Raw genomic sequence first — 14462 nt, forward strand, 5'->3', positions numbered from 1 at the left:
CAGCCACCCCAGTGGATGTGACAGGGTGCATTGCCCTGCTTTCAGCTTGCTTTTCCCTAATGGCCAGTGATGTTGAACATCTTTTTCTGTGATTTTTTTTTGCTTTCTGTGTATCCTCTTTGGCGAAGTCTCTTTTTAACTCTTTTGTTCATTTTAAAAATTGGGTCTTAGTTTTCTTACTGTTGAGTAAGAATTAAAAAATAACTCTAGTGAGGTTTAATTTACATATCTTAGAACTCACTCATTTTAAGTGTGATATTCAATGAGTTATAGCAAGTTTATCACCATAATCCAGTTTTGGAACATTTGCATCACTCCAATAAGATTCCTCACACCTATCTAGTCTCACTTTTGAGTTATGAGGGTTCTTTGTATCTTGTGCATAGAAGTCCTCGGTAAGACACGTGGTTTGCAGTCATTTCCAAATGAAGGGCACTAACTGGGGGCCGGGTGGGCAGGCCCCTGATTCTTACAAACATTTTCTAGGTCCTGCAAAATGTCTCCTTTTGTATGTTTCAAATGTAGGTAGGAGACCTATTCTTGAAATAATACAGGCAATTCACCTGTCCTGTGACGAAGGGACCCCAGGGGAACCTGCAGGTGCCCCACCCCACCTGGCAGGTGGTCAGAGAGGCCAAGGGCCCCAGGGTGGCCTGGTCACTGCAGTTTTCTGAGGCCCCCAGAGGTGCAGATAGGGTTGGGGACAGAGGAAGTTCTGCAGGAGGCCAGGTGCTGGACTAGCAATGCCCTCTCTGAAGGTCCCATCTCCAACACCTCATTTTTGTTTTTTTCTTTCTTTCGTTTCACTTTTTACTAAGGAGCATTTCGAACACTCTCAAGTAAACAGTATAACAACCCTCTAGGAACCCCTCACGGAGGCTCCCGAAGGAGCGACTCCCGGCCCACGCGGCCTCAGCGGACGCCAATCCTCCGCCTCCTACACGCACAGACCCTCAAAACCACAAATACCAGTATCGCGCCGAAAATATTTAACACTTACTTAATCGCGTCAAAACCTGAGCTGTTAGAGGCTCCCGGGAGAAATTGCGACTGGTGCCACACACACGGGACATGCTAGAGCAGAGAATGCCACGTGGTCCCCCTCGGCGGTGGCGGCCCTGCTCTGATTGGCCCGCACAGCACGCCCCAGACTAGACCCGGGAGCCCCACGCTCCGCGCCCCGCCCCGCCCCGCCCCGCCCCGCCTGAGTCCGAGTGGCCGCGGCTCGGGGAGCGCACAAGCCCAGTCTGTCTCCACCACGCCGCGGGTGCCCCGGATCGCTCGGGGTCTCCCGGAAGCCGGGCTGGCGGGCCATGGGTGCACACCCACTCCGGGCGCTGCCACTTCTGCGGCTGCTGCAGCTGCTGCTGCTGATAATGAAGACGCCAGGTATGCGCGCATGCTGGGGGCCAGAGGGACAGTTGTCCCCAGAAGGGGTTGCGGGGTCTGAGCAGGCCCGCAGGGAGCGCAGCGCGGAGGACATCGAAGCGGCGCCAGGCCGGGAATCGACCGCGGGGACCCCTTCCGCTGTCCCCGCCGCAGCTAGCTGGGTGGGGTCGCCCGTTTCCCCACGGTGCCTCCTCCTGGGGCCTGCTCCGTGCACTGGGACCCAGCTGGCGTGCCCCGGGCGTCGACTCCACTGTGTGCATCCCGCCCCATTCCTCGGGGAAACTGAGGCCGGGAGGAGGTAAAGACTTGCCAAAGCCCTCCTCCCCCAGCCCAGGGAAGTTGGTTCTGGCGGGGCGCAGAGCGCGCCAGCCTCCCTTCCTGCAGTCTCTCCGCGATCCTAGCAGCGAGCTCGCCTCCCGCCGCTATCCGGGGTCCTGGAGCTGCGGAGGGAGAAGTGGCCCGCACTCGCCACCGGAAGGTTCTTCGGGTGACATGGGAGGGCTGGAGTGCGGAGCGGCAAGGGTCTGGCAGGCTGCGGCGGCGGCGGCCCGTTAGGAGAACGAGCCGCACTGTGTTTTCAGGGCTCGTGTCCTACCTGCCGCCTTGGTGCCCAGCTCCCGGGGGGGAGAGCCCGCCTGTAGCCCTCTTTTATTTAGAGGGGGACGGGATAGAGCAGCAAGATCCCATTTCAAGACCTGGAGAATCTGGGTTGGACCTCACCAAGAATTCCCCTCATCTCCTCCCCAGAATGTCCCCACATCTGTCAATAGGAAGCCACAGACAGCTGACTCAAGATATCTGGGGTGTGGCTTATGAACAAAGGGGTCCCTAAGGGTTTCAGAGAGGTGGCAGCCTCGGATCTGGGCGCAGAGAAAGCATCAGCAAGAAGCCTGGGTCACAGTCCAAGATCATGGGAGCCATGTAGGCGCACGACTTCTCAAAGGCTTGGTGGCCAAACCCCCAAGAGTCCTGGCTGGAATGAAGGAGAGCCCCAGACCTGGGCTGCCGCCTCCCCCTGGGAGGCTGGGAGGCAGAATACCCGGCCTTGGGGGTGGACAGGTCATCTCCATCACGAAAGCAGCTTGCAGCTGTGCCTGGGCAGACTCTGCACCTGTCCTGTTGTAACGATGAACTTAGGAGCTATGACCATATGCCAGCGCCGGGCTTTGCGCCTCACTCACAGCAGCCCTACAGGTTGGATACGTTCACCACCTTTGTTTTTACAGATAAAGAAACAGGTTCAGACAGCTTACACCACTCGCCTAAACCGAAACAGCTCACAGGCAGTTTGTCGTGATTACACCAGGTCTACCCAGATTCAGAGCCGGGGCCCGTACCTACTATGCTTGTCACTGAATGTGTGTGAGCTGATGGAATCCCTGTCCCTCCAGGGCCTCAGTTTCCCAGTCTGTAACTTGAAGGAGGGAAAGTAGTATGAAAGTCTGGAGATCCACAGAGTGTCCCCAACGGGTGGCACGGAGGCTGCGGCTGACAGGTGTCCCTGGCAAGGGGAAAGGGGTCTGACAGGGCTACTTCTCTCAGTGGCCAGCGGCTCCGAGGCTGAGCACCGTCTGTTTGAGCGGCTGTTTGAAGATTACAACGAGATCATCCGGCCTGTGGCCAACGTGTCTGACCCCGTCATCATCCAGTTTGAGGTGTCCATGTCTCAGCTGGTGAAGGTGGTGAGTGTCGGGGCCACGAGCCGTGGCCATTGGGTACGGGGCTTCTGGAAGATGCTTTCCCAGAGCCAGCTTTGTTTTTGTACTTCACACATCTACTTTAATCTGCCTTTCCAGGACGAAGTAAACCAGATCATGGAGACCAACCTGTGGCTCAAGCAAGTAAGTGCCCAGGCCCTGGGCACAGCTGCCCCCTGGTGGTGACCGCTTTATTTGCTGTCTGTGAGCCAAGCCTGCCAAAGGCACAGGAGTGAAGCTGGGGCCTGACTGGCTGGTCTGGCTCTTTCTAGGCTTGGGGTCCCAAGGTTCCTCCCAGAGGGACTGCAGGGCTCAGCCCCTCAAGCCACACTTAACAGACTGCAGCTTGGAGGGGAAGACTTCTCATATCGCACACTAAAATGGGACACACCTGAGCCCGGACCCTGACCCTAGGTGGCCCCTGAGACCACTTCCTTCCCTGCCACTTCCAAAATCTCACGCTTCAACCAGAAGCTCATGTTCTTGTCATTGCCAGTGGGGTGGGGGCAGGGGTTCTGGATTTTCCTGTCCAGACTGAAGCCAAAGAAATTGTCTGGCACGTGTCCTCCCTAGGGAGGCTCTGCCCAGTGCCGGACAAATAACTCACTGGCCTAATAGTGAAACTTCCACCGGCCCAGCCAACTGAGCTCCAGCACAGTCCCTCCCCAGGAGGCTGGCAGGCCAGCGGGGCACAGTGCCCACATGCTGTTCTATGGCACACAGTCCCTCAGGAGCTCCGGGCTCAGGTCTCCCAGCCTCTGTACCCAAACACTTCTTGGGCCCGATGGGATCACAGCTCCTTCCCTAGAACCCTTTAGAGGCCAGCCCTGTCCAACCTTGACATAGAAGAGGGTTCTGCACCGTTCCTGGGGCTGGATGGAGAATGTGTCTGAAAAAGCTCCTGGAGAACCATTTCAAGGGACATAAACAGCACGCACTTAAGCCACTCGAAGTGACCAGAGTAAGCACTTGTGGTCCTCAAGTACTCGTGCTGCCCTGCCCACAGTCACGAAGGCAGTGGCTCTGGGAGAGCCAGGAGGTGGCCTGCACAGGGCCCAGTGCTGTCTCCCCCACTGGCACCCACGTGAGAAATTGGGCCCATGTGCTCTGCAATGGGAGGCTGTTCCATGACACACGGCAGGGGTGGGGGGTTCACCCACGCCGGTCCTTTGCTGTCTCCCCCCAGATCTGGAACGACTACAAGCTGAAATGGAACCCCTCAGACTATGACGGGGCAGAGTTTATGCGTGTCCCTGCCCAGAAGATCTGGAAGCCAGACATCGTGCTATACAACAAGTAAGGGCGCCTGCCCTCCCAGGCTGTCTGCTGGCATCAGGACCCTCTGCCCGCTGTGCTCACAGCCTGGCCTCCCTCAGGCCTTTCCCGACGGGTATTAATAGAGCACCTACTGTTTACTAGGTGCCAGAGCTAGAGTAGCACACAAAGCAGATACCCCTGCCTCCAGGAGTTCCTGGGTGACAAAGTCCAAACGTGCAGTTACAGACCAGAGGGACGCAGGGTACAGAAATGCATGGCCAACATCTGCCACCAAGGCCATCCCAAGGCTGACCTTCCCTGTGAGTGGGCTGTGGCAGGCCCTCCGAGGTCAGCCCTCAGGAAGGCTTCGTCCTCTTGCTCACCTGGTGTGTTAGCCACCCTGGCCGTCCCTCTCTCCCCAGCCACACCTTCCCATCTGCTTCAGGAAGCCTGAGAGGCTCCTCCTCTGCCAGTTGGAACTTCCTCAGCCCAACAAAGCTGACATTCTGCACACTCAATCTCTGTTATTCGGCAAACGTAAATGCTACCTGATAGTTTACAATACGTGCTAGTTCGTTCTAGGGTATTAAAAAAACATTTTCACTTGTGTTTTATCACTAGTTATATTGTTTCAACCATTAAGCATTTTTCAGCACAACACTTCATATAGAATTATTCTAACCTGATTTTAATCCATAAAAGCATTCTGTGTTTAGGTTTTTATGACTGATGATTACAAACTAATATTTTTGCTATTAATATTAGAACTGGAGAAGCTATGTTTTGGGCTGAATCCCACTTTCTGACCATTGGCTAAAAAAAGGGGAATCTTTAACCACCCTAGAATGGTCCGTGTTTATTTACTATTTTCCCAAGAAAATACAGATTGATTCTTTCACACCACTTGCATTTGTCAATTGGTCCTTAAAGAGCCGGGACACAAGAGAAGCTGAGCTGATTTCCTTGCTGGAAATCATGGGTGAATACCTGGAGCACTTTAGGATACATGCCTTTCCCAACACTGAGAGACACAGTGCAGTGCTTCAAATCGGATTTGGGAGAAGCAAGAACCATGAGGAATTGCCTCAGAATCCGAGGCTAAAAATAACATTTAGAGAAAATCATCCAAATCTCTCTCCGAGTTAGATAGAACCTCAGTTTCTCAGGATTTCTCCTCTGTTGAGGGTTTCTCTTTATTTTGACACTAGAAACACCCTTTACCTTTTTATGCCAAAGTTTCTTCTACGATCTTTTGTTTTCTGAGTTCAGTTCATTCTTTAGCAGAATCATCAGAAAGTACTCACAATATACCCTAAGTTCTCACAAGTTCATAGCTCACTGAAGCCTTTTTAGATAATACTTTCACGTCACGTACCTGGATATAAAATCCTGGGCTCGTTTTTCCTTCCATAAAAATCTTTAAAATCCTGATGCGCGTCCTGGTCTAAAGCGCTGCTGGAAAAATCTGATGCCAGTCTAATTTTCTTGTTCTTGTAAAATCAGGTGAGTTTTGGGAAAGAAAGGGGACACTATTAGTAAGTGTGGCAGGACCACAGATGTAAACCAGTGCATTGTTCTTTCTGCTTGAGTGACCAGGAGCCCCTTTTCCTTGGTCTTTAAAATCTAGTCATTTTACTCAGCACCACTTAGATAAGCCCTCTTTTTTTTTTTTTTAAATTATAGTTTTTAAGATGTGTTCTGTTCTTTTGCTCTGATTCTCTCTCCAGGAACTCCATTTTTACATATATAGAAACCTATATTGCCTCAATATTATTCTCTCTCAGATTCTTTTTCTTTGTCTCTGATTTGAAAGCAGTTTTTCTCCTTTACTTCCATCTAAGCTTTCCATGGTGTCTGCTTGTTCTTGTTTTTTCTAGCTTAGTGGTTTTTCCTAACATGATTTTTCTTTCTTTTCTTCAATTCTTTCCTAAGTCTGTCAGTTCTTTATACATTCTCCTGTTGTTAGGCAAATTATTTCTTAATTTTTCTATTTCTGATTTCTGCTGCTCTTTCAGAGGTTCTAAAGATTTCTTAGTTTTTTTAGTTTAACTGGTAATACTAGATTATCAGTTTCATCTGCTCTGTGGCTATATTTTTGCCAAGATGCACTTAACTGCTGGTATTATTCACTTACTCACTTTTGTTTTTTCCTTATTACATGTTTATATGGGGTCAATCCAATCCTTTTCTGTTGCTCCTGTTTAGATGGCCTTTGCTGTGCCTTTAGGACAAGCTCCCAGAGGGGTGCCAGTGGCTACGGGTGGGTCTCCCGTTTGCCTGCTCGACAGGCCCCCCTCACCTATTAGCCCTGCCGCCTGGGAGCTGCAGCTCCTCTGCTCCCTGTACCCCTCTCTCACACCAGCTCCATGCCCTGCTCTGTTTGGGCCCTGCCCCAAGCAGCCTTTTTTTCTGTGGGTCTCTGTCCTTCTGGAAGGCAGCTGGTGAGATCTTTCCAAGCTCCTCAAGAGCCCACGGCGGGCTGACTGACTCCTCTGGAAAACCCCAGTGGACTCCCACCACCTTTTTTGTTGCCTTCACAAATCGGAAGCCATGGAGCTGTTTCACTGTTTCCCCTGCAGAAGATTCAGTGCAGAGTGGGGTCCTCATTTCTGATGGGCAGATACTTCTTGGTGTCTTGGTGATTTCTGTATGGGGTACTTAGGGCATGAGAGTTCCCCTTTCTCTGCCCTCATTGATCCCCACCAGCAGCTGATCCTACAGGGTCCCAAGCAGGCCCTATGCCCTTGGTTGTTGGATCCCACGCTCTGGTATTCGGAGGTTCATGGGGTTCCGTGTAACCTATGTGGACGATGCGGTCAGTAGGTTTTTCTTGTGCTATCCCAGTGGCCCTATTCTTCTGAGGGAATTCCATGGGATTAAAAAGACTGGCACCATCACGCTCTTGCTCCTACCACTCACGCCCTCTCTCCCTTCCACTTCCAACCTCTTCTTCCCTTAAAGCTCATCGCTTGCAGCCGCCCTACCTTTTATTCTTGTAACCAACTCACATAGTCCAGCAACACGTAGGCTCAGACCCCTCCCACCTCTGCTGTCCCTTGCTGCCAGCCATCTCTTGGGCAGCCCGTGGGGGTGAGATCTTCATTTACTTTCTGGTCATTCATTCGGTCAACAAATACTTACTGAGTGCCCTCTCTGTAGCTGGTGCTGTGTCAGACCCCAGTTCCCAGCTAGGTCGTCTTCTTTGTCTCCCGGTGACAGAGACAGGCTGCTGATACTGCCCCAATCAGCAAACAGGCCTTCTGACCTAGGCAGACCGGCCAGGGGTTCTGTGTGCAGCAGCCACAGTGACCAGGATCCCTGGAAAATAGCAGAAATGAGCACTGGCAACCGAGGTAAGCTTATCTCCGGCTTTGGCATCAACTCTGTGCATGTAATGATCGTCCTGCTCAAGAGAGGCCAAGACTGGCGAGGACACATACACCGGACACGTCCCTTCTGTTTTCGCACGTCCCTATATAGTGACAACAGCACGAAGATATCCCTAAATGCTGGGGCTGGTAAGTTTTCTCAGCTCTTAGACACATGGGTTTGGCCGTTCTCCTCTTTTAAAGGACATGAATGCCTTCAAATATACAAATGTTAGAAATCCACAGTGACAACTTTCATCCCCTTTTATGACTTACAGGGAAGAGTTTCCCATCCTGGCAGTGGGGTATCTCGGTAACTATCAAGTCGGGCCCTGTTATGTTGTGGGATAAACTGTGACACCCCTGGGGGTGACACGTGTGTCAGATTGGGGGGGAGGGGTCTTGGGCCTCAGTGTCCCTATCACTGAATGGAGTGACCTTTCACGGCCCCTGATCTCTTGGATTCCGCAGTCTTACAAACCATTTACCTGCTGGTGTGTGCGAGCTGGACTGGACAACCACATAGCAGTGACCCTGGGCCATCGCACCTATTTGTCTTTGCAGTGCCGTTGGCGATTTCCAAGTGGACGACAAGACCAAAGCACTGCTCAAGTACACGGGGGAAGTGACCTGGATCCCTCCAGCCATCTTCAAGAGTTCGTGCAAAATCGACGTGACCTACTTCCCGTTCGATTACCAGAACTGCACCATGAAGTTCGGGTCCTGGTCCTACGACAAGGCAAAGATTGACCTGGTGCTCATCGGCTCCTCTGTGAACCTCAAGGACTACTGGGAGAGCGGCGAGTGGGCCATCATCCGAGCCCCGGGCTACAAGCACGACATCAAGTACAACTGCTGCGAGGAGATATACCCCGACATCACATACTCACTGTACATCCGGCGCCTGCCGCTCTTCTACACCATCAACCTCATCATCCCCTGCCTGCTCATCTCTTTCCTCACTGTGCTCGTCTTCTACCTGCCGTCTGACTGCGGTGAGAAGGTGACCCTCTGCATCTCGGTCCTCCTGTCCCTGACCGTCTTCCTCCTGGTCATTACCGAGACCATCCCGTCCACCTCACTGGTCATCCCCCTGATTGGCGAGTACCTCCTGTTCACCATGATTTTTGTCACCTTGTCCATTGTCATCACCGTCTTTGTTCTCAACGTGCACTACAGAACCCCAACCACTCACACGATGCCCACATGGGTGAAGACCATATTCTTGAACTTGCTTCCTAGGATCATGTTCATGACCAGGCCAGCCAGCAGTGAGGGCAACAGTCAGAGGCCAAGACCCCTCCACATTGCTGAGCTTGCCAACCTGAACTGCTTCAGCCACACGGAGCCCAAAGGCTGCAAGGAGGGCCACCCCTGCCAAGACGGGACGTGTGGCCACTGCCACCACCGCAGGTTGAAAATCTCAAACTTCAGTGCCAACCTCACGAGAAGTTCCAGTTCCGAATCTGTCGACGCCGTGCTGTCCCTCTCTACTCTGTCACCGGAAATCAAGGAAGCCATCCAAAGTGTCAAGTATATTGCTGAAAACATGAAAGCACAAAATGAAGCCAAAGAGGTAAGGACATGCTATTAAGCTGGTTGTTCGTTCACTCAGCAAACACATCCTGGATCCTGGGGCAAGCCGTAGGGCTGGGTGGGAAACGAGAGTCCGCAGCCAGCAGCCGGTGTTCAGATGAGCTCCTCCATTACCAGTTACATGTCCCTGGACACATCTCCTCCCCTCTCCGAGCCTGCCCCCTCATCTGTGAAACAGTGTGACAGCTCATGTGAGTGTCTGGTTCCCCGAGTTAGCCGCTGAGCTCTAGCAATCTGGGCCAAGAGAGCCAATCAGGAGACAGATGGCAATGAACTCCAATTAGTATCAGTCAGCTCAGGTTAAAATTTTAATTTTGCTCTCCTAACGTGTGTGTCTCATTTAGTTATAATCTACATAAAGGCACACCTTTTAATGCACAGCTCAGTGAATTTTCGCGTTACGTGTATACCCACGCAACCATGATTTAAGTCAAGACACGGACATTTCTGGAGCCCGGAAAGTGCCCAACCCCCTTCCCAACGTCTCCCTCTGTTCTCTGTAACCACTGATCCTTGAACTTCACACAAGTGGAACCGCACAGTATAAACTCTTTCATGCCTGGCTCCCTTTACGCGACAAAATGTCTTTGAGGTTTGTCCTTCTATTTCTTTTTTATTGGTGTACACTATTCCACAATATGACCGTACTGCTCTCAGGTTAGTTATACTACAGTCGGTGGACCTTTGCTTATTCTAGTTTGGGGCTACTTCGAATGAAGCTGCTACAAACATTCTTACATGTCTTTTGGTGAACATATGCATGCACTTCTCTCAACTGTATACCTCCCCATGGAACTGCTTGCTCGCTGGAGAGCTATGCTTTAAATTTAGTACCTACGGTAAGGTTTCCAAAGCGTCTAAACTGACTGACATTCCGCTACCGGGAGCAAGCTGGGAGAAATGAGCACAGTCCCAGGCTCTCCCGGGTCCTCCCCTTCCCACACCCTTCCCTGACAACCCAGCGCACTCACCAGGTGGCACAGTCCCAGGGCCTGATGGTCTTCTGGGACATCTCCAGGACTAGGCTAGGAGGAGCCAGGAGCTGGCACTAGTTCACCATTTTGCCTAAACTCACGTACCTGTTATTCATCGTTAGTCCCAAAGTTTCCAGAGAACGGCCAATATCACTGTACCTTAAAGACTTTAAGTTAGACATAACATTAATTTTCATCCAGCTTCTTTTGCAGTACTGTTTGTATTCATGTGTGAGACCCAAGTCCTACTCTTCACCAGATTAAACCCTGTGAATTGCTGTCAGAATGAGATTTATACTTGGACAATGGTCATTTTTTAATCAGCATTAACATCAATAGGTATTATTTATTAAAGACACTGTGTCAGATACATCGTTTAATTTAATCCTCATAATAACCCTCTGTGGTAGGCACTGTTCTTATCCCCATTTTACAGATGTGGAAACTGAGGCTGACAGAGGTCACGGAACTTACCCAGACTTTCAGGATTAGAGGGAAGCAGAGCTGGGACTGGGGTCAAGTCCACGTCCAACCCTCTACTTTCCCACCCCTGCCTCCCAGGCCTGTGGTTCAGCCATTGAGGCTGGAAGAGAATCACAGGGTCTGCTGTGTATTGGAAGCACTTATAAAATCTTAAGAATTCAAATAAAGTACCTTGCGGCATATATAGCATTATAATTCCAATTTTACCTACAACTCCTTAGTGTCATCAAGAAGACACAGTGACTCCAGCTCATCATGGGAAAATAAATCCTTTTTCCCAGCCTCACTCTGTCACTCAATTAAATTACTACACCACACACTGCCTCTTTGTTATGCGATTATTTTTTCCAAATCAGTTGATTCATTGGTTCTCTCTTTCTCAATTCAATTATGGTTTCCTTGCTTTCTGAGTTGTCTAGGAGTATAATTAACATGCAATTCCCCTTCTGATTTCCAGCCTCAATCGAAGATTACATATAATTAGTCTTGCTCTTTCTTCCATCTTTTACCTTATTATCACCAATTATTTTGGATTTTCAGCCTGTTATATAACCATACATAATTCCATGATATTTGGCTTTATAACTGAAGATGATACTTGGTTAGTTGAGGCGGGAGGGAGGGGTGCAGTGGAAGACCAAGAGTGATGATGGATTTGCCTTGATGTGCTGATCTCATTTTCAGAATAGATGTTTAAAGGAAATGAGTATCTAAAACTGAGTAAGAACTAGTACTTTGAAACAAAGATAAATGCTACTGGATTGTCTTAGCTACTCTAACAAAAGCCCAGAATCCTCCACAGAGGTGGAAGTCAACTAACTGGCTTTACTACCTTTATAAATTGGAATTTAACTTAGAAAAAATAGGTTATATATATGCTACAAAATTTCTGATTTAAGCAGATTTAATATGACAGACATTTTATACTATTTCTCTAGTGCCTGAAGAGAAACTTGAGAATGATACATTTCCTCAGACTACATCAATTAAAAAAAAAAAAAGTTTCTTGCATTTAAGCGGGAATGGCTGCCCCTGCTACAATGTATTTCTTAAATGTTCAGGATTGAAAATGTGTTCATGCTGACATCTCCTTCCTGTTTTCTCCTCTTTCAAAATTTGTGTTTTTGTTTTTCAGATTCAAGATGACTGGAAGTATGTTGCCATGGTGATTGACCGTATCTTTCTGTGGGTTTTCATCCTGGTGTGCATTTTAGGGACAGCTGGATTGTTTCTGCAGCCCCTGATGGCCAGGGATGATGCATAAGCACTGACCGTGTATCCGTCTGAGGCAAATTGGGAGTGGGGGGGCTCTTCCTCTTCTTAAATGTGATAAAACATACTTAACATAAAATTTACCACTTTAACCATTTTTACACATACAGTTCAGTGGTATTAAATATTCATATTGCTGTGCAACCATCATCATTATCCATCTTATAACTCTTTGAATCTTGCAAAACAAACTACATATCAATTAAACAGTAACTCCCCATTGTCCCCTCCCTCAGACCCTGGCAACCACCATTCCACATTCTGTCTCCGAGTCTGGCCACTTTAGGGACCTCATCGGAGTGGAAGCACACAGTGTTTGTTATTTTGTGACTGGCTTGTTTCACTTAGCATGTCCTCAGAGTTCGTCCGTGTTGTAGTATATTGCAGAATTTCCTTCCTTTTTAAGGCTGAGTAATAGTCCATTGTCTATATAGACCATATTTTGCTATCCATTCATCTCCTGATGGACACTTGAGTTGTTCCCATGTTTCAACTTTTAAGGCGAACACTACTATGAATGTGGATATACAAATATCTCTTCGAGACTTTGCTTTTACTTCTTTGGGACATATACCCAGAAGTGGAGTTGCTGGATCATATGGTAATGCTATTTTAACTTTTTGAGGAAGCACCATAATGTTTTCCACCATGGCTGTACCATTTTACAGTGCACAAGTGTTCTAGTTCCTTCACATTTTTATCAACACTTTTCTGATTTTCTGACAATAGCCATCCTAATGGGTATGCGGTGTTATCTCGTTGTAGTTTCAATTTGCATTTCTCTAATGATTAGTGATGTTGAGCCTCTTTTCATGTGCTTATTGGCCATATGTATATCTTCTTTTGAGAAATGTCTGTTCAAGTCGTTTGCCAATTTTTGAATTGTGTTTTCGATGTTGTTGAGTTTTAGTTCTCTATATATTCTGGGTTTTACTCCTTTACAGATACATAATTTGCAAATATTTTCTTCCATTCTGCAGGTTGCCTTTTCACTACAACAGAGTACATTAAAATAGTATCTTTTGATATACAAAATTTTTAAATTTTCGTGAAATCTAAGTTGTCTATTTTTCTTTTTTATATGTGCCTTTTGTGTTATATCCAAGAATCACTCCCAAATCCAAGATCACAAAGCATTTATCCTGTTTTCTTATAAGAGTTTTATTGTTTTAGGCTCTTTCTTAATGGTAACACACTTCCTATTATCAAGCCGCTAGCTTCGTTTTTTGGCACTTCAAGGTTTACTTATTATCCAGTCGTTTTGATTTTTGTTCAAAAAGATTCATGCAAGAAAAATGTTGACAGTATTTATTATGGATAAATGAACATTTAACCAGCCTTTTTGGTAAGGTAAAGCAATATCAAAATAGAATTCTCCTCCAGTGACAGACAAGTATGCCGTGCACATGTTAAAAAGGGGCTAAATATGAAACTGTTTCCCGTTTTTTCAGTGGCTGAAACATAACCAGATAGAAAAACTTGCTGTTCAGAAATATGAAAATCGTTTCAGATTTGAAATTGGTTCAGTATCACAACATATTTGTGTTTTTTTTAAATCTAGCCCATTATCTCCTTGACGTTTTATACGATTTCAGCAATACCCCACCACTACCATTTCTTACCACGAACTTCTTAGTCTTTACTGCTTTTAGGAGTCTAAGGACCATGCCGCCATTGTAAAAGGACTAAATGCTTCATTTCTCACAATTCTAAGTTACTATACTACAAGAAAATATGCCTAGTCACACATTTGTCGTTAATGCATCTTTAGAACAGGGATGTTTTGAGCCGGATGATTCTGTGTTGGGGGGTAGTGTCCTGTACATTGTAGGATCTTTAGCAGCACCCTAGCCTCAACCACCAGATGCCAATAACATACCCCCGCCCCTTGACAGTTGTGACAGCCAAACCTGTCTCCAAAAATTGTTAAATGTCTCCTCAGGGGCAAAATCGCCCCTGCTTGAGACAAGTTATTAAGAGTATCCCATTACATTTCTGAGTGAATGATACTTGGCAAAGGGAATGTCTGTATAAAATTTATTTACTTATAAAAATTTTAAGTAACGGTAATGGAGACATAAGAGGGATTAGGGATGTATACATGCTAAGAAAGCTAACAGGCAATTTAAATACACCGAACCAGACTTTTACTCATTTGATGGCACTAAACACCTGCCTACAATAAAATGCAAATGAGACAAGATGCCCTCTGCCTTTCAAAGAGCACTGACTTGAACTCAGAACACAGTTACATACTATAAATAAATAAGGCACCTTTCTCTCAAGAGCTCATAGTTCTAAACAGAATGCAAGAGTTCTATTAGCATTTTCTTCCTGGTCATAGCTGAATCAGGGACATTTAGAGATGAGATTTAACTCGTTTACCTGTGATACATGATACTGTACTGAATAGGTAGTAATAGTTT

General features: G+C 47.8%; 1 protein-coding gene across 1 annotated transcript; it reads left to right on the forward strand.

The window, feature by feature from the left end:
* Nucleotides 1-1231: 1231 nt before the first annotated feature.
* Nucleotides 1232-12751, forward strand: CHRNA3 (cholinergic receptor nicotinic alpha 3 subunit). Its single transcript, XM_016125865.2, has 6 exons — nucleotides 1232-1389; nucleotides 2932-3071; nucleotides 3186-3230; nucleotides 4273-4382; nucleotides 8276-9287; nucleotides 11900-12751. Exons 1-6 carry the CDS (start codon nucleotides 1314-1316, stop codon nucleotides 12026-12028), a joined length of 1512 nt encoding a protein of 503 aa, XP_015981351.2. The 5' UTR covers nucleotides 1232-1313; the 3' UTR covers nucleotides 12029-12751.
* The last annotated feature ends 1711 nt before the right edge of the window (nucleotides 12752-14462 follow it).

Source organism: Rousettus aegyptiacus, unplaced genomic scaffold (assembly GCF_014176215.1).
Source record: "Rousettus aegyptiacus isolate mRouAeg1 unplaced genomic scaffold, mRouAeg1.p scaffold_m13_p_14, whole genome shotgun sequence".
In the NCBI taxonomy this organism is placed as follows: Eukaryota; Metazoa; Chordata; class Mammalia; order Chiroptera; family Pteropodidae; genus Rousettus; species Rousettus aegyptiacus.